This window comes from Magallana gigas, chromosome 2, assembly GCF_963853765.1.
Source record: "Magallana gigas chromosome 2, xbMagGiga1.1, whole genome shotgun sequence".
Taxonomy (NCBI): domain Eukaryota; kingdom Metazoa; phylum Mollusca; class Bivalvia; order Ostreida; family Ostreidae; genus Magallana; species Magallana gigas.
Window position 1 is genome coordinate 21584573 of NC_088854.1, and position 26535 is coordinate 21611107.

The 26535-nt window shown below is 32.9% G+C and overlaps 2 protein-coding genes across 5 annotated transcripts in view; both read right to left on the reverse strand.

Annotated features, from left to right (window-relative positions):
* Positions 1-2515: 2515 nt before the first annotated feature.
* LOC105346000 (monocarboxylate transporter 9) lies at positions 2516-11344 on the reverse strand. Of its 4 annotated transcripts, XM_011454422.4 has the most exons (9): positions 11193-11286; positions 10208-10432; positions 8246-8322; positions 7769-8018; positions 6412-6555; positions 5445-6182; positions 4590-4859; positions 4039-4164; positions 2516-3682 (listed from the first exon to the last, which is right to left on the reverse strand). In XM_011454422.4, exons 4-9 carry the CDS (start codon positions 8016-8018, stop codon positions 3486-3488), a joined length of 1725 nt encoding a protein of 574 aa, XP_011452724.3. In that variant the 5' UTR covers positions 8246-8322; positions 10208-10432; positions 11193-11286; the 3' UTR covers positions 2516-3485. The 4 variants fall into 4 exon arrangements, with proteins under 4 accessions (XP_011452724.3, XP_011452722.3, XP_011452723.3 ...); XM_011454420.4 differs by lacking the exon at positions 10208-10432 and having other exon boundaries at positions 11193-11344; XM_011454421.4 differs by lacking the exon at positions 10208-10432 and having other exon boundaries at positions 8205-8322; positions 11193-11344.
* A 2024-nt stretch (positions 11345-13368) lies between these two features.
* LOC105331732 (hemicentin-2) overlaps positions 13369-26535 on the reverse strand; it is a 127469-nt gene continuing 114302 nt past the window's right edge. Inside the window, exons 16-20 of the mRNA XM_066075582.1 lie at positions 17315-17327; positions 16957-16985; positions 16565-16765; positions 16214-16266; positions 13369-16101 (exon numbers count right to left, since the gene is read on the reverse strand). Coding sequence (XP_065931654.1) covers positions 15904-16101; positions 16214-16266; positions 16565-16765; positions 16957-16985; positions 17315-17327 — 494 coding nt within the window. The 3' untranslated portion in view covers positions 13369-15903. The remainder of the gene's footprint in view (positions 16102-16213; positions 16267-16564; positions 16766-16956; positions 16986-17314; positions 17328-26535) is intronic.

A 26535-nucleotide genomic window follows, 5' to 3' on the forward strand; every position in this document is an offset into this window, starting at 1 on the left:
CACAAGTTTATCTGAATCGGGATCGGAATTCCATGCCATATGCGCACATAAGTTCAAAGGCGCTGTAATTGTAAAGTTGTCGGTAAACAGTAGTCAGTACAGAAACAAAGTATTCCTTTTAAAGAAATAATCGGCATGTGATATGAACTGTCAGTATTATAAAATAAGTTAATGTTATGCCGAAACTACAACATGTATCAAATAGCATATAAATTTGCAATGTTTTGTTGTTTTCCGTATACACATGTAACTTTAGTTTTATAGTAGGCGAGGCTAGAGTACTTCCCGATTAAAAATTATTAAGCATTTAAGTGTGATTGGATAATTATGTCACTGTATAAAAGTTTAAATCTCAAGAAAAATGCATCAAAATATGAAATTATTTAAACAAAGCTGTCACTGCATAGTTAACAAAGTAGTGCGAATCGTAATGTGTGCGCAAATAGTAGAATTCGCCGAATGCCTGATACTATACATGCATACTTCGTTAATAGATAGATCATAATTATTTTAGAAGTATGAACCCTTTAAGTTCTGAGATAAAAAGTCAGAGCTATACATATACGTAATACAGTGTACATGGTACAAATTGAGTGGTTAAAAGCAGGGGGCTAGAGTGGGTGGACTCTCTGATAATCTTAAGGCTTTCACGTTTTCGTTGGAAACACATGCAAATGGTCCACGTATTGTAGTCCTTTTTTAAAGGACAGCAACTTGTTAGAATAGATTTTCGATCGGAAAATAAGGATAAGGATTTTCCTATGGCAGAATAAAAAAAGTTTTGAAGGATTTTTAAATCATCTTAACATAGAAAAAATGTTCTGGGTAGAGCACACTTACAATTCAATCCAAGCTAGGACATCTCTTTTCATTTCTACCCAGACACGTAGCATCGTTCTTTGCGAGTAGGAAAGCTATACTCTTCCAAAAAAATTTAACAAGCAAAATAAAAAAAATAGTGGATTACACCTCCCAAAATCATAAAAATACTAATCAAAAGGGGGGGGGGGGTTAAAAACAAAGATTGCTGCAAGAAAATGTTTAGGGGCTACGTGCGTGCTATTTATCATAGTACCAAACAATTATACATTTACCCTTGTAAATGTTAACGTTGACAAGAAAAAAAACCCCTTTGTAACTGGTTATTGTCACAATTCGGACCATGCAGCTTTAAAGAAATGAAAGAAATACTTTGGTAAACATGGTTATGTCTTTAACATTACAATCCCATTCCGTGCTTCACGGTAGCCGTAATGCTTTTGTTATAAACACAGGATCAATACTAGCTTTTCTCATTTGTTTAAAATATCGAAGTGTATTCATTGAATAAGGAAGTGGAAGTTATATTGTTGTAACATTAACAGAAGAACAATTTTAGGGTAGAATCATTTTTACAAGGCCGTGAACTTCCAGTAGGACGTACATGTAACTATCTATTTCTAGCGTCATAACAAGTTCAATATGACACCGAATATTCGCCGATTGTGTAGTCTTCAAAGAGGCCAGTGGCCTACAATGAAATAAACAGTCCTACGTCACATTGCCGTTTGACACAACTACCCAAAGTCCAAGCACTTGTTAAAATGGTTCTAAATCGTGTTTGTGTGTGTGTCACACTGAAAGAAGAAATCAAAATAATCTTTAACTGAATTTTACAGAGATATGTATATTGCCTTACAAAAATCTTTAATATATGCTCTCTCTCTCTCTCTCTATACATATATATATACATAGTACATTGTATATTATACATTGTATATAAGAATCATGTTAGCCGTCTGGCTGTTTGCCTGTGCAATCATGTCCGGTCCTATCTTTTTATGGAAAAACATTGGAAGTTTCTACTTCACAAAAAGATAACTGCTTATTACCCAAGAATGTAATGATTTTGACTCAAGGTCATTTTGACAAGTTCAAGGTCACTTGAAAGAAAAGTGCATAATCTGTGTCCAGTGTATATCTTTCAAATGGAGAAACATTGGAAGTTCCTAATTTACACAATTATTGTTTATGACTTGAGGGTGTGTCATTATCTTGACTTAAGTCAACTGAGCAAGTTTAAGGTCACTAAAAAGACAAGTGCTGAATTCGTGTCCAGTCTATATCTTTATTTGGAGAAACATTAAAAGTTCCTGCTAGTCACAGATTGCTTTTGACCCGAGGGTGTGTAATAATCTTGATCCAATGTCAATTGGGCAAGTTCAAGGTCACTGGACGTAAAAATGCATACTTTGCACAATTTTGTCTGGTGTAGAATGCTTGTGATATGAGGGTGTATCATGATCTTAAACCTAGGTCATTTTTGCAAGTGATAGATAATTTTCAAAAATTGCATAGTTCCTGTCTATAGGCCAAATCTTCTATCTAGAAATGATTACTTACTTCACACAAATGTTGCTTTTGACCTGAAAATATGTCCTGACCTTTAGCTCTTGTGCAAGTTCAATGTCACTGTAAGAAAATGGGTACATCTAATTTTTTCCAGTAGAGAAATATTTGAAATATATTTTCTAGGTATCATTTGTAAACTTGCTCACACTGCCTCATTTTATTTTAGCAAAAGCATTGTCTCCAAAGTCAATCACCTCACAACAAGCATGCGAGCGAAATCAAAATATGAAATCTTTAACTTAAACTGTACAAGAAATTGCATGATCATTCGTTTTTCTTTTTTATCTATACATAATATGCTAATTGAACATGTTCAATAAAAAGTGAATGCAATACTAGTAAAAATAGGATTGTTTTTAAAGATAGAAGTCTATTTTATAATTTGTATTTAGACATGAAACGTGGGACAAAACAATATTCACAAATGTACATGTACGTACACAATATCCTCTTAGTAATTTTTTAAGTGCAATTCTCTAGATTTCAATAAATTTATTAACAATTCGACAATATTCTAAACACGAACTCATTCAAACAGTACGCAAAGTATATCACCCATGCTGACAAGGGCGAGACCAAAGTTTACGAATTTTATCCCGGTAGTTGAAAATATTTTTCATACTGTAAAAGTCTTATAAACCTTGACATTGTTTATACAAATTGGGTTTTTTGTATGTAAATGAAAACCCCCAAACTTTTAACGTTTACTCTATGAAATTGAACCTGTTCGAAAGTTAATTGTTATCATTAATGTCATTTGGAATCGAAGGGGTGGGGTATATATGGCATAACAAAATTTCTAGATAACAAATAAAAAATACTAAAATAACAATAGAAGTAAAGAGTTGTGAATCCAAATCATAAAACAGAATCGCATTAACGGCGTGAAGAACCTATACCATGCATCATGCTGATACAACATGCCTGCAAAATACTGAATACTTTATACATACAATGTAAACTCATCACAATTTCAATAAAAAACGTTATTGATAAACCTACTCAAAAATACAACACAATATAAATCGAGATTTACAATGAGCTCAACACAGACTAAACTGACAAAATGTCGGAATGTCTTCGATGTATAGACGTCACAGAGATTTTTCGTTGAGCATGGGTGACTGTTCGGGCTCGTCCCCCGTAACTTCGGTCTGTATCACCGTCGTCTGGAGCCCCTCCCACCGGGCTACCCTCCGGAGGGGTACGCAGAGAGCTCCCGCCAAAAACATGGTCACACCGGCCAGGTAAAAGGTGATATTGTATGTACCTGTTTGATCCGATAATGACCCTGTAAATATCGATATAGATAAGATTACTCAAGGTTCTTTATCATAAATTATGCAAAATCGAGACTATTAGTGATTTTACTAAATACTAGCATATCTTTTAAAAATTTAAATCATTTTTTAGACATACAATTAATGGAAAAATTCACCAGTGAATGAAAACTATCTCTCTCGAAAAGAAACTTGCACTCTTCTTCAAAAGCACGTCTTTTTAAAGAAGGGTTGAATTAAATGGCTAAAACTTCAGATGAACGGGCTACTTGAATAGCTTTTAATTTTATAAAGTTGATGTAATGAACATCAACACGTGCACGAGCATATATATTAACCAAAGTTTTTGAACTATAGATTCACTGACCAGCGATAGGGGAACCCATAAATGAGGACAATCCCTGACAAAGCACAACCAGTCCGAAGGCGTTCGTCAGTCTCTCTATCCCCATCAACTCCACCATGATGATAGAACGAAGGGACACAAACGCCGCTGTATAAAATGAAAAAAATTATCATCTCATGTACTAAGCACCATGATATTCTAAAATATCATATTCATGCATGTATAAACATTAGGCATGCATTAATGTTAAAAATGCTTTGACAACATTATTTATAATCTTAACGAGGATATTGCTAAACAAAAGAGTTTCATATAAATAAAGGTAACCATAAAATTTGCATCTTACAACTGTTATAATACCGTTCAAATTACATGTAACACATCTATCAAAACGAATATATTTTAAATGCACATTATTTCTATTTAATTCAGCAGAATATATACTACTGTATTTTCTAACAAAACAGTTATTATCTAAATGTCGGAATAATTATAACAAAAATTCATCCAAAGATGCAATAGCTATAGTGTCGTCATGATTTGACAAACACGAGTGGATCACACATACACACCTATGGAAGCACCAAAAACAATACTGTATATTATTAGAACAGCAAAACTGTTGTAAAAAGGAACAGCAAAGGTCGTGATCCCACCGATCATCAAAGCGAGGTTGTTGATGACGAGGGAGTTCGCCCACGGTCTATCAGTCACGAAGCCCACAACGAGCCGGGCGACCGTGTTGCTCACCCCGATAATGGAAATCAGGAGAGCTCCCTGGGTTTTGTCGAGTTTGAGATCCTTTGCCAGGTCTGGTAAAAAGTTGAATGGAATGAAAAACCCTGAAAAAGAGGTAAATACGTACATACATGTAGCGTGTATTTGCGGCACAATTCTTGTCAAGGAGAAAATAAATATATTAATGCTATTAATTTGGAGGTACGAAACAAGTAATGGTCATAATAGGATAATTGTACTTTTTAAAAGTTTTCTTTTAATTTTTTGTCTTAATTTATTTCACTTCTTAAAACCGTTAGCTTCATATGATGAAACAACCGATCATATTTAAGGAATAAGGAATCATTCTTTGAGTATTATGAGGTGATAATTTCGGTCGGGGCGTGATCAAATCCAATAAAGCCCGAATGGCTTTATGATAGATTTGATCACGCCCCGACCGAAATTATCACCTCATAATATTCAAAGAATGATTCCTTCTTACTTAATATATTTATATAATTTTAAACCATCGTACGATTAAATATTAAAATAAAATTATAAATAAGCAGACCCCGCTGGTGCCCCGATTATACGTCATTTGAAGTTATTGGACTGTATAGTACAAAATCGATATTAAGTAGTGTTATCAAAGGCGAAGACACTGAAAAATCTAAATATTATAACATCATTATAAAGAAGTGACTTACCAAACATACAAAGAAAGCATGATGTTCCATATAAGATAAAAGTAGGACTCTTTAGGAGACTAAAATCAAAGGAAGACGCTAATGATTTGGCAACCTTGGAACAGGCGTTCTCGTCATCGCCGACGCTTTCCACGTCATCTTGATTATTATGAGGTAAACTGTGTGTGGAGACCCTCGCCCTGGCCCCTCCCTCTACGGTGTGTGGGATATTCTTCAGGCTACCACTGTAGAAAATATCTTTTCTCGCCAGCGGCTTTAACGTGTCGGAATGATGACGTTCGTGGCGATGTTTTACGTCAAGAAGCGTTGAAATGTCTTGACTCTGTGCGAGTCGAACAACCGTATCATTTTTACCGTTAGTTTCATGTACAGCTTCAACAGATCTGCATTTGTAGATAGGATGCTTCTCACAGAGCTCCAGATCGAGGGCGGAAAATGGCTTCAACGCCTGATCTTTTGATTTGATGCTTTTTGAACACTTTTTCTCAGCTTTCTTCTTTTCATATAAAGGCCGAAACGCTTGGGCACATACTACCCCATTTAGAACAAGCGCAGAGAGGATCCATAGGGTTCCCTGCCAGGAAAACTTCTCCAACAGAAATGCCGTTAATGGCGCGAAAACAAAGCCCCCGATACCGCTTCCACACACGGCGATTCCTGTTGCAAATGCTCTTTTCTTCTCAAAATAGTAACCCACCATGACAATAGAGGGCAGATACATAAATCCAAACCCTGCCCCTGCAAACAAAAGTAACTGAAATGATGCTTCATAATTTACTATAATACGTTGGATAATTTTTATGAAGATTGAATACATACTCCTAACAATTTTACTAAAAGTCAGTTTAAAGTCAAATCTTTTATAGTATCAACGATTTCCATTTCTTGATATTCTTAATATATCACATGTAATTTAAAACATTCTTCAAAGAGATCTTATATGCTGTGCAGTGTTTTAGCTTTTTACCTCCAACAAATCCATACAGAAATATCATGACATCCAAATTAGGAGAGAACGAGCACAGGAAGAATCCCAGGAATGCCGTGATTCCGCCTGCAATGGCCACACGACGACATCCGAACCGATTACAGAAAGCTGCCACCACAGGTCCTAAGGAGGAACGCACAAATGTTAGTATAAATTAGCCATAAAGCAAAAATCATATTGCTTTTACACTGTATAAAACTATACTTTTGATACTCATTGAGGGAAAAAGATGGTCTGAGCATAAATTAAATAAATATAAGTAATATAAAGGAATCATTCTTTAAATAATTATGAGGTGCTCAAAAGTGGTCAGGGATGATAAAATATATCAAAGCCCTTCTGGCTTTATTGGAATTGATCACCCTGACCGTATTTGATCACATTATAACACTCAATAGTTTCTAACATCCAATTCAGAACACAAGATAGTCATCAATTCGGTAAAACAAATTCAATTAGGTATTTTGAAACTTCCTGATTTTTCATAGGATCTCCTTGGATTTTAAAAATTTAAGTACACACTGAAACGATCGAACAATACTAAAAGTCGAAATGAAAGTGTTACAGAAACAATATTACATAGATAATTCGCTATTTTGAATGCTTATTTATAGCCTACATCTCACTGTCCTTCAAGTCAGAGAAAGGATTTTGAGACTAATTGCATATGCTTGAGTGGAAAATGACGTAGGTTATATGTCTAGAATGCAAAACGGACATAAAAAATCTCACCAGCATCAACCCCCCCCCTTACTTTTTCTCACAGCAGACATTTTTCTGAAATCTAAATTAAAAAAAAAATAATTACCAGGGAGTCGTCCCACCTTCACTCTTTCCGGGAGATATAAAAATTCACAGTGAAATTACAAGCAATACCCCCTCCCCTCCACAGATTAGGATTATCAAGATTTTTTAATGAGTATACCCCCTTTCAAAAACGATGCTAAGTGCCTGAGGTGCAATATGTATATCTAAATTTTGCAAGCGTTATATGTCAATGAAACACATAAATTGGTACGTTTTTTAAATTATATATGGCATGCCAAATAACAAGCTGTTATATGTGAAACTAATTCAGCAGTGCTTACAACTATTATCTTTTGCACAATTTGCCTGAATCATTTCAATGCAAATACATTAAAGCAACGAAGGATATATTAAAGGTATTTTTTTTTATCCTCCTTGCCTTTTACATTTGCATTGCCTTTCCAGCCTGCCAGCAATACAGTCTTAAGTGTGTGATAATGCATACAATGGATAAGATAGCATAATCATAAATACATGTACTTGGTCTGAACTATGAACAAGTTTAAAAATAACAAGAAACGTGTCCTACCTAGAGAAAGATAGGCTCCGTTCAAAACGGACCCTAGAAGAGAGGTTTTTCCTTTGCTCTCCCCATAGTATTCAAGAAACTCCGTAAATAGAAGTCCGAAAGTGAAACACACTCCATCCACTAAAAAGCTGATCATGAAGGAGGAAAATGTCACCACCCAGCCCCACCCCCCGTCAGGTGGCCCCGGGGCTGAATCCTCACTGGAGGGGGATTTCCCATTTGCAACACTTTCATTCTTTGTGTTGGCCATCTGAAATTAAGAGGAAAATAGAACTTACACATGCATCTAACATTAGCAATTAACAAAAAAGACGCAGATCTGCAAATATTGTTCACTAACAATGCGAAATAAATCTCTAAAGATCACCTAAAGCTATCGCATTTTCTATCTCTACGTTTACACACGATATAATCACTTCACGTTAAGAAATTTTACCTGGTCAATTTCAATATTGAGTGTATATACACATTCGTTACCTGAAAAGTTTCCTACAGGGGCTATTTGAGCGCTCTAGGAGACCCGTTTCATCTTTGTAAATACTGCACCGTGTCCACTAAAAAAAAAATAATTTATTCACCGTCATAAATCAACTACCCAGAGAGAAGATAAATTGTTTCTAAACGAGAGAAAAAGCAGTATACAATGACACCATTTTTTAAAAAAATAATTTTATTTTGACGAATATAATGGATTAAAACATGCTGACTCGACAAAAGTTTGACAGATTGGACAATGATCTACTTCTAGACTGATAAACTCCGCGGACTCTGAATTCTGTAATGCCCCATACTGCGCACTTGCTGTGATTTTTCTTTGTTTCTGCACGTGAACAGACTAAACCACATACATGTAGATTAACCTGCTGTTAATCCATCCAAAATGCTTTATATATCAAGATGTCACAACTACTCAAATATCAGTTGGTGTAATATAAGGAAAAGTAAACCTTTGTAGTTATGAAAAAAATATGTAATGGAGATGTGGTATTGGATTGGAATATTTGATGGTCAGAATGGAACTATTTTTTATCATATTATTACGTATGTAAGCCTTATCAGTAAGCGACAATCTGAAGATTAATATATGCATTGACACGAAATAGGCCAGTAACTCTGAATTTTGCTGATCGTTTACTATAAAATGAAGTTGCCCGAGTAATACAGTCAAAATGGTATGATGAATGTCTGAAGTGTATATTACATGTATATCATATACCAGACTCACAATACAAACAAAACACAATCTCGCGTGCATATAACTAAAAATTACTATAACATTTCTTAATTTTCTGATGAAATACTAATGTTGCACGTATCAGATGTTTAAATGTAGATTCATGTACATGTAATTCCTTTTTTAACATGCATCAAGTTTCATGCTTTTTAAAATGCTTTACAATTAGACCTATATGGAGTGTTTTTTGTTGTTTTCTTAATTTTATTTTACTTTTGGTGCAAATGTCGTAGACTTTGAAATTAGAGGGATAACTATATTAATTTTTTTTTTTGTAGTTTCTTTACTCTCATTTTTTTAAAAGACTTCAAGCGTTTGTTCCAACGTTCATCAAATCGGACTTGTCTATTTCTGTTTTCTGTTATGTCTGTTTTTCACAGCAATCCATGAAAAAACTGTAAAATATATCGTTATCACATTTAAAGCTCACTGGTCACCTATTACAATTGGATTTCATATACCCCTTTTCTTCCTAAAATGGACATCGCGTTATCGGCCAAAATGCCACTAATGTGTATTTAATAGCTACAATGAGGGGGGATTTGTTTGCATAGGTTGAGCACTCTGACCTCAGCATGTCAAAACTGTGGACAGTAGATACCAGGTGAATAAATAAGTCAACACAACACTCCAGATTGTAACACTTCATCAGATCCACGGGAGATAGCGACTACAATGCATATACTGTCTTTCATTACCACCCCGAGGACACCCCTCCCCATTCCTCAGTATTCGCGCGCTTGCTCCTTCGAACTCTAACCCAGCCTACAAGTGTCCATACAACGAAACAACCTCATTTATTTTTGCGTAATTCATATATTTTTGTCACGCATGACTTCATTCCTCATAAAATTATCACCGTTGTTTAATATAAAGTACAACATGCGTACGTGTAAAACACATTTTAGCACAAGACGTTTTTTGAAATAAATTTTATAAAATTACTTATCAACCAATTGCAATTCCCATATAAATATATAGTACTTGGAAATATTTGACACAATACGATGAATAAATTAAGGTTATTTTTTTTAACCTAATTAAACACCCAAATAAGAACCAAACGATATAATGTTCATGTAAAACTAATGCTTCAAAGTTAATCGAATATGCAGATCTATGTATTTATTTGTACAGGATCGCGCTATTTAATCCGTAACTATTTTAGTATATGCATGTATGACACAACAGGAGTCTTCCTTTACTTGCTGAGATCTCATTCGATCCTATATCCGCTTTCAGCTCACGTGTGTTCAGTCAGCTCACGTGTGTCCAGTTTAGGCTTCCTTAATCTCTTATAATTAGCACCATTCCAATCCTTAATCAGTATGAACCGTGCCCCATGTGGTCACCAGATGCTCGGCTATATGACAGGTCAAAGCACAGGAAACAAATGTTTTTCACTCGTTCTTGTTGTACATATGAATGGACTGTATTTACACCAAAACAAAATAATAATTATGTGGTTTAACTCATTACAGAAATTGTATAATACAATATACGAGCGTTAACAACAGTTACTATAAGTTCTTGGAATCCAGCGAGAGGATATCAAATTCATCCGTCGTCCGTATGAGTTTTTCTCTACGTAAAACCGAAAGTCATTCAAACGTAGAAAATGTCACCAAAACACAATTAAAATAGATTCTAGTCATATATGCTCACGCTATATAACCTTTACTTTTAGGTTATTGACATAACTATGTCGCATTTTCCTCAATATAAAATGATGGACATGGGAGCTTTTCAATATTTATTATTCAAACAAAGTGTGTTGTTGTAAATTTGTCACTGCACTGCCTTGAGTATTTTGAATACCACGACCGAAAAGAGTAAGGGTCAAGTAACTGATATCGCGTACGTTTGAATCAGTATCTTATCACAGAAAACCGAGAAAATCAATACCCTGGCATCACATAACAAAGGGGTGTCCAATTATTGAGGAAACACGGACAAAGAAAGCATTTCTGCATCATTATTTGGAAAATGCAACAAATTCAAGTCAATGACCTATAAACAGCTGATAAACAACAATGCATCGACAATGCATTCTTAGGGCACACAACCAACGCATGATCATATTTGAACCTAATAAAATCATGCAGAGGCTTCTAGCATTTAATCATACTTGTCTAGCTAGTTTCTGGATTAAAAAATATTGAGATAGGATAAATAGATAACTGAACTTACTGAGATGACAGAGCCGGTATTGTTGATATTACGCCACACGGAAGATGAAAACAGCTGATCGAATAAACAACGTAGAATTGAACCGGAAGCAATACTTTTGAAGCCAGGCAGAAGGTCGCTGGATCGATCGCGTGCATATGTTTATATGCTACAGTTACAATGCGGCGCGGATCTTAGATGTTTATTCGGAATAATTGGAAATGTTTCAAACAGAGAGAGAACATTTAATGGATATTAATTATTGATTTGTGCGATCAAATTCTTGTGAAGGTTTCGATAATAAAAGGACAGGTACTGATAATACTTCGAGAAAATTTATTTGCAATCATAAATAAAGTCATACTAATATATACTACAATGTACTTCTACTAGTTATACGATTGCTTTGTTTAATTTTACCGTGTCAAAATATAACGTTTGCAAAAACTTTACACCAGAGGATCGTATCTAAATCAAAGACTATGTTAAACATGTTAAAAAGCATAATAAGAAATTCTGTGACGTCAATTTTTTCAAATATTTTTAGAATTTTACACAATTTTCGTTGTACATGGACAAAAGAACTACTTAGTTTTGTTATCGTTTTTCTGTAATGGTGGTATTTTTTTAATTGCTTCTAGTTTAAGATTTGTTGTCTATTTTTTAAGGTTTCTTCATGTTTCAAATGCAAGAAAATGTTATGCTGAGCTTAAAACAATATCGTGTTTTGCATCGTGTAATTTTCACTTATACTTAAACACGTGTATCAAATAGTTTTACAAATGAAATCTTCAGCCAATGTCCTTTCTTTACATCCGAGCACATTTGGATGATCCTTGTACATCCCAACAGAACCAATACAGAATTCAACACGAAAACCATGGTATGGAATTGCTTTCATACAGTTATATTTACAAATATCGGGTATGATTTTATCTATTTCTTAAGGAAACTTATATTTAATTCATAGCTCTATAGAAACATCCGGACTGAAATCTACACGCCCCGTTCATCAATTGGTCGAAACCTACAGCGACCTAAGAAAATCACGGACTGCACGAAATAATCATAATGATGTTAGGCTCATACACACAAGAGACGATTCCCATAGGAATGACGTACCGATGTACCTTAAAAGTAATTTAGTGAATTTTACTTACTTTTTACAATCAATTTGTCAATTTGTTAGAAGAAAGATGTAAATATTATAATAAACAGTAAAATGCTTTCTTTGATGATTCATGCGGGTTATGAAGGTAACGGCTTATGTATTTTTTCTGCATTGTCGCCACCTTTATTTCCCGCATGAATCACCAAAGAAAGCAGTTCATTCTTTAAATTTTGACCATATACCTGTGAATATATTAGGACGGACATGACAGTACGATTGACCATCATGTATCTAAAAAGAGATCTTGGGAGCACTCGGATTAATTGTACTCAATTTCACACAAACCTTTTAAGTAAAAGACAAGATATTAGTTCTAATGAGGATAAATCGACTATAAGTTAATTTAGTATTTGTATGGTACTTAAAGATATTTGTTTATTTCACATTTTCATTCAACGGTGGCCATGGCAGATAATAAAATTTATTGTTTCTAAGAAGTGACATTTTCTGGAATATGAAATCTCTTTAAGATTTATTTTAATATCTGACGAAATCTTTGGCAAGAAATTTTGACAAATGCATAAATGTTATTTCTGTGATTTTATAAATATTCAACAAACAATCTTTTAATATGCAGTTTAATATTCCTAACTGAAAATACTGCGCCATTTTTCGTCATTTAAATATTTAAGACACTACATATACTAAAATTCAATTAATTTTAATTGAAACTTGGTCAGGATCTCTTTGAGATATATATATAAAACTCCTCTACTCTTACATTTTACTGAGGAAAAATGCCGGATTAGTATTTAGAGGTCTGCAAAACCATTAACGTGTTCACTGCTTTGTGCCCAAAGCCACCTACATTGTATATCTGAGAAAATAAAATCGCGCTACCCCACCCTCCCTTTTTCTAAAATATCGGACCAGCCTCTGATAGAATATTTCATTTTTACACGTAGCACAAGTTGTCACGTTTATTTGCAAAACCTAATCATTATACGTGATTTTGCCTTTGTTGCTTAGTTGCCAGAGACAATGTTCTCACTTAAAAGAAAACATGCTAGTTTGTAACAGATCATGTTCTGAAACCTTTTTTTATTTCAATTTCTTCATAAATAAAGTTAAAATATCCAATCAACATTTACAAAACATGCCAAAGTGTAGGTCACATTTACTTTGTATAGGAAATTTCATTTATAAAGCCCTTACAATCGGAATGGTTTGAACTACGTATACATTGTGCCATTTGCTGATTTAAATCGTTATTACTATAAAAATATAGAGAGATATCATTTCTGTGTGAAGTTTTATAAAACAGTCATTAATACAATATTTCAGTAACCTGTATGTCATACTCTAAATACAAATTCTGTTAACATTGGATTTTTGTGTACGTAAATGACAAGATTTGTAAGGAAAGACTGTCCATTCTTGGCTGTATTTTTGTCTGTATTGTATATCAATTAGCTTGCTATAAGACGCATTGTCATAAAGAAATTGAAATTAAAAATTGTAAAAAAAAAAAAAAAAAGAATTTCATTAAAAAAAATGCAATTAATTTTACGAAAAAATTGTCTGTTTGGAATGTTCTCTCGTTTGACTACAAACTAGGAATTCGTCTACATCCGTATTTAACGATCTCCGATCCTCAGCAAAGTTCGATAACTCTAAATTATCCGGATTTCTTTTATTTGTATCATACATGTAAATCTGACTTTTATACAGACAATTTTAGTTTAGTATTCTACTGCTAGTATAACCATCAGTTACACATTTGTATGATTGGCGTAGTGGATCCACAGAGCAGCACTCCCACTTGTATACATTTTGGTATAGAATTCGAGGCAATCGATGCACCGGACTTTTTTTTAACTCAACTTGATACTTTATTCTATTATATCCATTGTAGATTTGCTAAATTTGCTATAACTTTGAAAAATGCATTGATACTCTCAAAAAAATTCATTTTATATCATTTCATTTATAAAGGTTGAAAGAAAAATATTATTCTTATGATGAAAAAAAAAATACTTTGAGGCTGAGGATCGGAGAACCTTAATTGAATAGTGTGTCCCAAGCCTGATCCATTTATTTTCCCCACAAGATGTTTCTGCAATCTGAACAATTGTTTTATTTTTTGCCTTGCTAAAATTAGATTAATTTTGCTGATTTTAAAAGAAATTCATTTGTGTATATGCATCGAGAGTCAGATAACAAATGATGCGTCCAACTTTTGGTTAGCAACTTTCGTCGAGAGTACATTTAAATGTTGAAAGAGGAAGTTATACAGGAATTCGACCTTTCAATTCTTAGTTTTTCTATCTATGAAGGTCATCTGACCTTTGCAAATACTCATGAATAAAATATTTTGATACACAAATGCAAAATTATACATCAAACAAAAACGGGGTACAAAAAACAGAAAAAATAGGAATAGATAACAAATTCATTATCAAAATAAAAGCATACAATATACAAAAAAAAAAAAAAAAAAAAAAAAACCAAACAAACAAACACCCCACTCCCCCCAAAAAAACAGTACAAAGAAAAAAAAAGAACCAAAAAATCTCGCATGCTACAAAGTAATTCAAATAACAATATGTACATGTATCATGTATTAATCTTTAAATAATAATATTGATAATAATAATAACAATAATAATAATAATAATAATAATAATAATAATAACAATTAACATAAAATATTAAATATGTCAAGGAAGAAAAAACTCAATCTCACACTGCAAGTAAACAACGCGGTAAAACAGAGAGGTTATCAACGTTGTTGTTTTTTAGAACGGTAGTATAATATGCGAGAAACTATCTAAAAACATGATATTACAAACAACGTGACATGAAGGAACTGTTGACAAATAAAATTGGGAAGCATAAATAAAACACAAATTATTTGTCTTTGGTTTAAAGTCTCAGAACACAAGCAGTCCAACAGTAGAAACAATCTTTCCAAGGTCTAATACATTGTAAGTTGCTGAAGCTACAAGAATCTTTCTTGCAAATTCCGATTAGTAAATATTCATGTTCAATCTATTTGTGTTATTCGTGTATTTTCGATAAACCTTACCCTAACCTTAATCGTTATTATATTCGAACGTCTGTTCATTTGACATATGGTCGAGTACTGACTTGTTGATTTCGTAGGAAAAAGTAATGTTGAATATTTCTCCATTCAGGAGTATCATATGCAGGCTATGTTTGTGATGGATGTAAATAACTTCATGGATCAATTCTGAACATTAATACTTTGCGAAACCTCTCTAAACCAACCTTCTGTCGGTCAAACCAAAAACTGGTTCAAATGAGTTGTGATTTGTAAACCTTTACATTTTGGTTAAATACATGACTGTATATAAAAAGTGTGGATGTTTGAATAAGTGTACAAACACCCAATATACTTGTAAAAATAACAGAAAATACAAAAAGGTCAAGTTGTTTTTTGTAAATTGTTATATATCCGTTTGTAATATTTGTTTTAAGAAGTATACATGTACATTTCTTTCCCATTTTTATTGTTTATATTTTCCAACTTTTTCCGAAATTTTTTTTTATGTTCAGAGGATGCATAACAATTTGGAAAATCACACTGGCGAACGGGTTTCATGCTTTTTCTTTCTCTTTTTCATTCTGGGATTGTTCATAGTCCGTGTCACAGGGAGGATCGGCTCGCCTACTGAAATCGATGTCAACGTACTGAGTCCTGTCGTCTGCTCCATGGATGACGAATGCTTCCGTCGACGTAGACGGCGTGTCTTTCAGGTCCAAATCAACGTATATAAGGCCATCTTTGTTCACCGTCTGAAACAAAGTTTCAGATAAGTATCTAATTTATAATCTTTTAAAAATTTGTTTTGAAAATATGTTCCATTGCATCGAAGAAAATAACCACATATGGTATTATCATACATACTGGTCGCTCATCTTTCTTGACTTTTGACGGTTTTGCAGCAATTGCTGGTTTTTCTAGAAGTTTTTCAACAAAATGGTTTTGATGAGTGTGATTAGAAATTAATGTCTGAGCAAGTCTTTTTCAACGTATAATGTTTAATTAATAAAACTAAACTGTTTTTGTCAGAATTTTGTCATTTATATATTTTATACAATTTCTCTAACAAAAAGACATATTGTTTTGTGATATAGAGTAATACTTTTCCTGTTTACAAAACGTATTTCTTAGAATCCCGTTAGAGACGATCGCGACGAAGTCACCTTTATTTGATTACAAAAGAAATATTGATAGAAATATTATTATAAATTATACTTTTCTTCTGATCAGCTTTACAGACATCTGTGTAGACCGGTTGATCGTCAACGTCGTCTGGTTTAGGTTTCTTTTCTACCACTGCATATACGTCACTTCCGTTCTGCAGATTCTCGGTTGTGGCTTCAGGTGCTTGTATTGGTTCCTTTGCATCATCGGCGGTGATGTACAATATGTTCTCTACTATTTCCGATGCGTTGTCTAAAATCCACAACATACCGTTACGGTAGTTTAAAATTCTTATCAAAAGATATAATTTTATCTATATGATTTACGTGTTTGTATTTTGTTTAACTTTAATTTCAAGGGAAAAAATTTGAATCAAGCAGTTTAAATGTAATTCGTCATGTTTCATAACATATTCTAACAAAGAAAAAGATACCAAAGTTTACCTTCTTCGTGGGATTCGTTACCTTGTTTTCTGAAACAAATTAAAATACAAAAAATTATATTTACTAATTCTATCGAAATCTTTTCGTTAATTTTCTATTTTATTACAAGCATTTCATGTGATCGCCATAAGTATGTTAATTAACCATAAATTCCATAACCAAAATGAGGCTATAGTGACCTTCCTGATACTAGTATGACACACTTCATTTCACAACAATGTTCGACCAATTTCAATTCACTTTACATTTACATGTACTTATCATTTTACTTATTTTTTTTTTCAAATCAAAGCCTTGCTTATTCGGGAACACAATTGATTTGTAGCTGAATAAAACGTTTTCATTAATAGTTACGTACCTCAAACTGTTATCTGAAAAAAATAAGATGCAAAAATTTTGAGTGAATATCAGACATATGTACATGTATTGATTTTGTTCAGTTAACAACTCATTGAAATATATATGTTACATTAAAAGTTTAAAATCGAAGATTTCTAAACTTATCTATAACAAAAGTTTATTTTTACTAGATATGCATGTATAAGGCAATGAAGAAAATACTACAGTGAAAATCAAAATTGGCTTTGTAATTATATTAATTTTTGAATGCGTGGAATTTAAAGACGTCATCAATTTTAAATCCAGGTAAATATATCAAATTAACAAGAGGCCGATACGCCTTAACGGTCACCTGAGTACCATAGCCCATACGCAAACTTGCTGAGGAGTCTCATATGTGCATTTACGTAAGTTTCACTCTGGAGTAGAAAAATTATAATAATGTAATGATGACCACCTCAGTGCTTGAAATCTTTTAAAAAAGAACCCTGAAACCTATACTTGATCATGATAGAGTGCATGACCTGATATTGAAAAGGTGCAAGACTCTGATAGAAAATAATTTCCCCAAATTTGTCAACTTTCAATATAAATTTTATGTGTATATGTTTTCATAGATAAAGTAAAACAAGGTGCCTGGTATACATGTTCTATTTAACCTTCCATTCACTATCTCAAGGGGCAGACAGAAACTCTCCCTGTAGGCATTAAAAATCAAAGTACTGAAGTACTGAAAGCCGGGCTCTTTTGGTGTGTCTTTATGAAAAAAAATCTCCAACATCTGGTATTTATTTAAAAATCAATTTATATGTACTGCTTATCGGTGATTTTGGTAGCTAATTATTACTTTTAAATTACTATTAACAAGTCTATTTGTTTATTTAAAATGTTCTAAAACTGTTGTTGTTTCAAATGACAAAAAAACTTGCATAACTCTTTTGATCATACAACTTCTTAATACATTATCTTCTCCCCCTCTTTCCAAATTGTTACACAATAAATTAACTTTGACAGACAGCTTTATTTTTTCATATTAACATATACCCCCTTCTCAGCCATAACCCTTGCCTTACATGTAGGTGACACAGGTGACATGAAATAATATTAAAGATGACAGCTTACTTTTTTTTACTGAATCTGCAGTCAGATTTTTTTAGTAGACGTTGTTTAAACATTATATACATAAACACTAAATGTCCATTTTGGCCACACCCTGCATTGAGAACCCCCTACCCTATACCCGTGGCAACGCACTTTGAAAAATAAAGCACTTTGAAAAAAAACACAAATTGAAGTGCGTTAATTTTGGAACGATATCAACGCACTTCAGAAAAAAACATTTTTTTTCAAAGTGCGTTGATATCGTCGATCTTAACGCACTTTGAACAGAAAAATGTTCAGGGTTTGGTCGAAATAATTGATACTTTTATATACAGTAGATAATTGGATTAACATTCTTTAACTCAATGGGATTATTATATTTAAACCCAATGCATTCTAACTTGATCAACAGTTTCTCGATTAACTTTTTTTCTTTTCTCATAAGCTTATGTAGTTTGACAATTTACACATAAAGAACAATGCGAGAGATTTGAATTATCCGAATATGACATACATGTAAACTGTATCGCGTAGCAACTGCCTTTCCCTAATTATGTGTTTGAAGCGAATTCTTTTCCTATCTGGTGCATTGGGAAATGCCAGAAACCAAAATGATTTATATATATTGATAATGTAGATCAATGTATAACGTGTATTAACCGGGTTCAATTACATGTGCTTATGAACAAACATGATATGAAAAAAGGGATACGTTAGTTATGTTTTCCAAAAAACAATATAACCTTTTAGAACATCAGTGCTAGAAAAAACCCAAACCTTAATGCTTAATCCCACTCCCACTCCCGTTCTCAAAGACGGTAAATTAGATTCACTAGTGTTAACTAACCCATCTTCGCTAGCCAAGGGTTTACGGTCCACTTTGCTCCCCATAATGGGGAGCAAAGTGGATCAATAACCCTTGGCTAGCGAAAATGTAAATAACCATCCTTTTAAAGGGACATGGTCACGATTTTGGTCAAAAGAAGATGGGGGAATAAGATGGCGCAAATGCCCATTCGCTTTAGTAGTGAAATACAATTTTGAATTTATTTTCCCCAATTAAATCTATTCAAATATATTATAATACAACTTTGCAAAAGCAAAATTTCTAACTATAGTCAGTTTTTAATAGACTTAACAAAAAAATAAGAAAAAAAATATTGTCGGAAATTTTGGTGGTATCGAACCCGTAACATAAAAACCCTAGATATATAAAGTTAGCTTATGCCAGGTACTATAACCACTGAGCCATTTCAGACACAACAAAGTAGGCTTTTTAAATATTATGTGTGACTAAGGCCACGAATTACCGGACTTGTATTATTTTTTCAAAACGTTCAATTGTTAGGATACAAAATGATATTTTTTGAGTATAGTGGGTCATCTCTCCACGTTTTTGTTGATTGAAATCGGTTTGTTTTCCAATAGACCTTAATTAGACTATGAGAAAAATATGAAGCACAGACCCACTCTATAAAAGACAATGCCTTTAAGTTCTAAAAAATGACAGTATTTGCAGGTTTTGATACGTATACGCCTGTTTGAGTCAGAATATTCCAAGTATTGAACATACCTTTAAGTTAAAAATCAATGATTCGTTAAATATATATTGTTTTAAATGATTTAAAAAAAAAAAAACCCATCAGATTTATTGATACTTTAATTTTTTCAGTAGCCTGTCCGACCGCGTGTGGGCATTTTACACACCTTATCCACCCATCTTCTTATTTTCCGATTTTAATATTTACAATGCTTCAGAAATGCAATTTTGATAGGCAACCGAAATTTGAGTGTCATTTGTTGAATTATAAGCGAGTTACAGAGCTTGAAATCCCTCGCTATGTAAACAAAGCGTTTGTTTACATTTTGAACGTTAAAGTAAAAATTTCAGTTTTAAACCTTAAAGGAATGTGTAAAACGTAAGGAATTGTTTATCTATGCTTAAAATATATAAAAAGATAGACAAGTAAACTAGGAAAAGATTTTTTACTGGTATATTGAACTTATGTAAACAAAAACAGGGCACGAGCCTTGTTTACATGACAAAGAATTGTGAGCCCTGTATCTTGCTTATAACTCTACAAATGACTCTCAAATTTAATCTGATTATTAGAAATGCATTTCTAAAGCATTTTCAATAATGCAAACATAAAAATAGAATTTGACCAAATTCGTGACCATGCCCCTTTAAGGTGGTATGGGACACTTCCATGTTGTGACGTATTGTTTATCGAAAAAAACCCAATAAAATAAAGTGTAATTATATAAGTAGTTCCTTTCCAAAAATGGTCACCTAACTCCGTAGTGCAGTGGGTTAGAGGATTTACTATGAACCTGTAAGTCATGAGTTCGAATCCCGCTGGGGGTTTTACAATTTTTACCTTTTCAAATATTTTTAAAAACTATTTTTTGGTTAAATATTGTAAAATTTGAAAATTCTAAACCGGTAAAGTTTTTCAATTTCATAGTACTTTAATCCACATTAATATCGACAGATGTCCCATACCACCTTAACAAATTCGAAATTCAATTCCAGAACTTGTGTTACATGTATATATTTTTCAAAATGCGTAAAGTGATGATAAAAAAAATGTTGATTTATCTTCGTAACGCATTTTAGAAACAAAAAATGCAAATTGCGTCAACTGGTGGTGAGTTCAACAGAGAAAAATAGTGTTGCAGGTATAGGGCATTTTGGCAAGCGCTTGCTCTGTTGAACACACCTCTGGTTCCAAATTTAACGCTCTTTGAATAGTGCGTTGATTTGGTTTAAAAATTAACGCATTTTGAAGAAAAAAATTAAAGTGCGTAATTTTTTAAAAGTGCGTTGCCACCCCCCCCCCCCCCCCCCGATTCAAATTCCTACTTTGGGAGACATTGAAATTTAAGATTTTGATAGATGGCTTTATTACCTTTCTTTAAATGCAATCAGTTTTTATTAAGAATCAGCAGAAGTAAAGAAGACAATTATTAAAAACATTAAATGCATTTTAACACTATGTTATAATTTTGGCCCAGCCCTAGAATAAGAACCCCTACCTCTGGAGACATGAAACTCATAATTTTGAGGGCTTCTTGGTCTACAAAATTATGAATTCACCTTACAGGTGTGTGGGAGTAGAGAAGATAATTTTTAAACATTATATGCATCAACACTATACATCCATTTTTGCCCCACCCTAGAGTCAGTACCCATACTCCAGGGGACAAAATTTACAATTTTAGTAGAGGACTTCCTGATTAAATAATGAAGTCAGATTTTCTTAATACAGATGAGAAGATTTTTAAACATTAGATGGATTAACACTATATAGCCATATTAACCCCTTACGGCCCGAATCCCTGAACCAGGGTTTCAAAATTTAGATAGAGGAGGTCGTGGATATCAAAAATATGCATTCATTTTTTTCCCACACGTGTGGAGGTAATAAAGATTTTCTGGAAATTAATACATTTTCACTATATGGCTATATTGGCCCCATCATACAGCATGAACCACTTGACACAGGGGTCTTGAATTTCACAATTTATGCAGAGGGCTTTATGGACATCATAACCAGTTTTTTCCTCAAATGTGTAGGAGTAGAGATTTGGGCATACTTGGCCAGCCGGTGGCGCCAAGGGGTTGTTAAGCAATGAATTTTACAATTTAGATTTCTCTTACCATATTAATGTCACGAACGAAAACAGATATCAATAGGTCACTCAGGTGACCTAAAATACATGTGATGTAACATTTACATTATCATATAAATAATTTGTTTTGCCTCATAGCAAGTTTTCGTTAATGTCGCATGTTAACAATTTGACTTGCGGATATTTTGAGACCTTTATTTCATATTTATGTCTTGTTATGTTCGGGTGCGATGTTTAATCGCGATCGGAATAGATTTTTCAATTGCTTGAAACCGCTTTAATTCTTTGTTATATCACAAGATTAATTAATAGATTTCGTCCTCCCTCTTTCAATAAAATGAATTTATGACTTTATAATATATTGTGCATTTTGTTTTCCCTTTCGTTTGACTCCACCATTATGTAGTATGATGCTGATGGCCAATTTCTTGTTGCATAAGCTATATATATAATCACTACGTAACAATAACTTAGACAGGTACTTATTAGCAAATTAACAATTCTAAGCTCTATTTAATTTACCATAAACCTTATCCTAGCAATTAGATTACTGAAAATGTATAATTATTTAATGTGTTTTAGTTCTGTCTCTGTCGTTTATCTGGTCAATAAATAACACAAGCACACAATATTATGGGTTTTGTGTTATTTTTCTTTAATCATGCAACAAGAAAAAGTTTTGAAAAAAGCATTAGACATTTCTGGTATTCAGAATTCCAATATAAAAAACTTTTAAATGTATATACGTAACAGTGACAATTAGAGAAGAAATGAGCATTGTCAATTTGTCATGTATATATAATAGCTAAAACGCTTCTCACATCTAAAAAATGATCATGAATTTTATATGATTATTGAGAGAAAATATTTTAATTCTCTGAGGATTTTTACAAAATTAATTTTATTTTTAAGGGGTGCTTTGTTTGGCAAAGATTTTGTATATTTTTTTTTTGTCTATTTTGAGGATAAAGGTTTTCGCTACATTACATGTTCTATAATAAATGTTAAACATATAATTATTACTAATAAAATTCCATATAGAAAACTAACAATTTTATTATAAGCCTATTGAAATCAGTTACTGTTCTGAGGAGATAAAACAAAACCTCTTTACATCGGAAAGATGATTTAACTTTCTGTAACGGCTTTACAATTTATTTGTAAAATGAATACACAATAAAATATATTATTTTACCTTGATTGTTTGATCCACGTTTTCGCTTGAGTTTGAGAACAGCTATCAGAAATGCAGTGGCTATCAACAGCAGTAATACTAATATACCAATGCCAACTAAAGCATTTGGGTTATCAATGAAACTGGCCGTTTTATCAATATCTATAAAATAAACGTATGATAAAATTTTATTTCAGAAATTTAAAATTAAAAGGCCTTTCTCGGCTGAAATACAAATACTTAATGTTATTAGTAGGGTTCCTTACTCTGCCTGGTACAGTTTACAGTTGTATCCGATTCAGCAACACCGAATGAATTGTTTCCCCGGATTAGGAATGAGTACGGAACATTTGGCTGGATATCTTTAATCCGTGCTGACATAAAGGTTTCGTCTATGGGAACTACTGACTCGGAGCGATGTGTTTGCCAAAACGATGAATTATCGGAGTATTTAATTATAAAGTTCTGTGTTGTACCCCCATCAAATCCAGGTCTCCATGAAATAATGGCCGAGTGAGGACAGTCAACATTAAGGTCAGTAGGTCTCTGAGGTGGACCTAATGATTTAAAGATAGAATAAAACTTATCACAATATTCTGAAACGTGAAATAACAGCGAAAATACCTTTAAAAGTGTTTTTTCAAACATTAAATTAATGAACTAGTGTGAAGGCATAATCATTGCAGTTTGAATTTTACCCTGTATATGAAATTCCTGCGTTATACTTCCGAGGTCATTTTTCAATTCAAGTTTATATTTTCCAAAATTACTAAAGTTTAATCCGCTGATTTCTATCATTGTATATTCTTTATTATTCTGTATTTGGGGTTCTCTAATCTCTATGGACTCTTTTTTGTTCCAACGGACAAATGACCATGACACTTCTGCTTCCGGTGTGGCCTTGTATGCTACCGTATAATTAAGCGAATCTCCTACTTGATATCCCGTCTGAGAAAGATTAGAATATCTCACGATAATAGGTGAACCTAGAAATCAAAGGGGAAATTGAGATGAATTTATTAGTACATGTATAAATATTTATCAATTTAGATGATTCAACATGATATATGAAGACATTATCCCAATTGCATCATAAAGATGAAGCCGGCGTATTATCATATTAAAATAACAAAGCATATTATAATAATTACATTTTACATCTGGTATGAAAGTAATATTATCTGATCCAGCATCATTGACGGCTTCTACTCTGTACTTCCCCTGATCCAGACAAGACTCAATTGATACATTAAATGAAAGTTGTCCAGTCACGTTTGGTAGGAATGTCAAACGTTTTATTTCGTGAAATATCGACACTCTGGACAAGGGAAAACTATCAACACTAACGTTCACATAAAATAGAGATGGCGCACTGATCGTTGTATGGTTTTGTGTTGATGTTATCTTTGGCTTATCTGAAAAATTCAAAGCATTTCAGTCTAAAAGGATTAAAACTACTTTAAAAAGCATATCTGTCTAAAAGGATTAAAATTACTTTCAAGACTTTTACACTTTAAGCCTATATAAACATACATATATGCATCTATGAGTATGTACTTATAAATTGAAAAAAAAATTGAAGGAGCACACAAGGTTTTCGGGAAGTCAACATTTATCTCCATTTCATCATATATTTCGATGAAAGTTAATGTATTGATAAATTATTTTAAGAAATGAACATATTATCCAGTCTTCGTTTACTAAACAGTATAACTACATTTCTTGAAAAGTTCAACAATGCTTATGCCCCAATATTCACATATTCATCTTTATTTTTTCATACGAATAAAATATCTGCAATATTGCAGAAGTAATCGCAAACGTTATTTCGAAACAAGAAAGAATTTCATTGTTACTGTTTACTGCTTTCATTTTACGTCCATCGTCTGTAAACGTTGTTTATTATGCAGGAATAACTATATTAATTCAACTTCATTATAATTAATTTAAATAAGTATGAATCGAAGGTATATACACATACCTTATTACATGCATGTGTTTTATTATAAAATAAAAGCGTTCTTAACAAAATACTGAGTAGAGTACTCAGTGGATTTAAACACATGTAAGAACAAACAAAATAAATAAAACAATGAATTTAAAAAAAGCGAGACAGTATCACACATACACTTTATCTTTATATTTTGGCTATTCGATGAATTCCTGTAGGCATTCATTAAAGAATTCTTCGCCGCACAAGTGTATCGACCAGACATGTTTCTGTGTACCACTTCATGTATGTATTCTTTATTCAGCAACTTTTCGTTTTGGTAAAACACATATGTGCACATCGGCTGACAATTAGCATCACACGTAATCGTTAACCTATCTTGTCCTTCTATCAAGTGGTTATGTGAACTCCAACGCTGTATTTTCACATCTTTTGGATCATCTATTCAGACAGGAAAATATTTCAATGCACAATAATTGACTCAAATTAATATAGATTATAACACTAACTCTGTTTAGGTCAAGATGTTTAGAAAATGCTAGCATTATACTGGTGTAATATCATTACTTACACTGTACATTCAAAGTGTAGTATCCAGACTTTCTTCCAAAATAGTCAGTAACTTGACATCGGTATCTCCCACTGTCTTCTTTAGACAGTCTATGAAACTCCAGAACTTTTGTTCTCTGATTCATTGATGTCCCATTATGATACCAACTGTAAGATTGACATCCATGGTAACAGCTTGCGGAACAAGTCAGTGTAAAGCTACTATTTTCTATCGCCGGTAAAGACGGTATAATTGTTACATTGTCTGGCCCATCTACAAATTTAGTTATGTTTTATTTGATATAAAAAAAATCACATGTCTTTACATTAAATCGACAATACTTATAAAATATGTGCTAGTTTGTTTACGTCGAACAAATAATTATTTGAATATGTTTTAGTTCCTTATTAGAATGATAGGAAAGGAATAAATGAGCTTATGAATATGCCGTCAAGTTATTATGAATGAATAGGAATATCAAAATAATCTTTGAGAAAGATATAATGTGTGTATGCGAGGATATAGTGGCCCCTTTCGTCCTCGTTGTTAGCGGGCAAATTCAAGACTGATCAAACTCAAATGAATTTTCACTGTTTTAATTTAAAAGAGGATCTACTTCTAACTGTGCCTGGGCGAATCCAAGACGGGGAGAAAACATTCGCAAGTGTAGAAGAGCGAAAATACCAGTAAAACCAGATATTTTTTAATATTTTAATGATAGATAAAGTGGTTATTCCTACCTTTAACTTTGACAGTTATCCATCTGCTATAATTGCCATACGGTTTAATAGCATTAGATGCAAGACATCGAAATCTATAAGAACCACG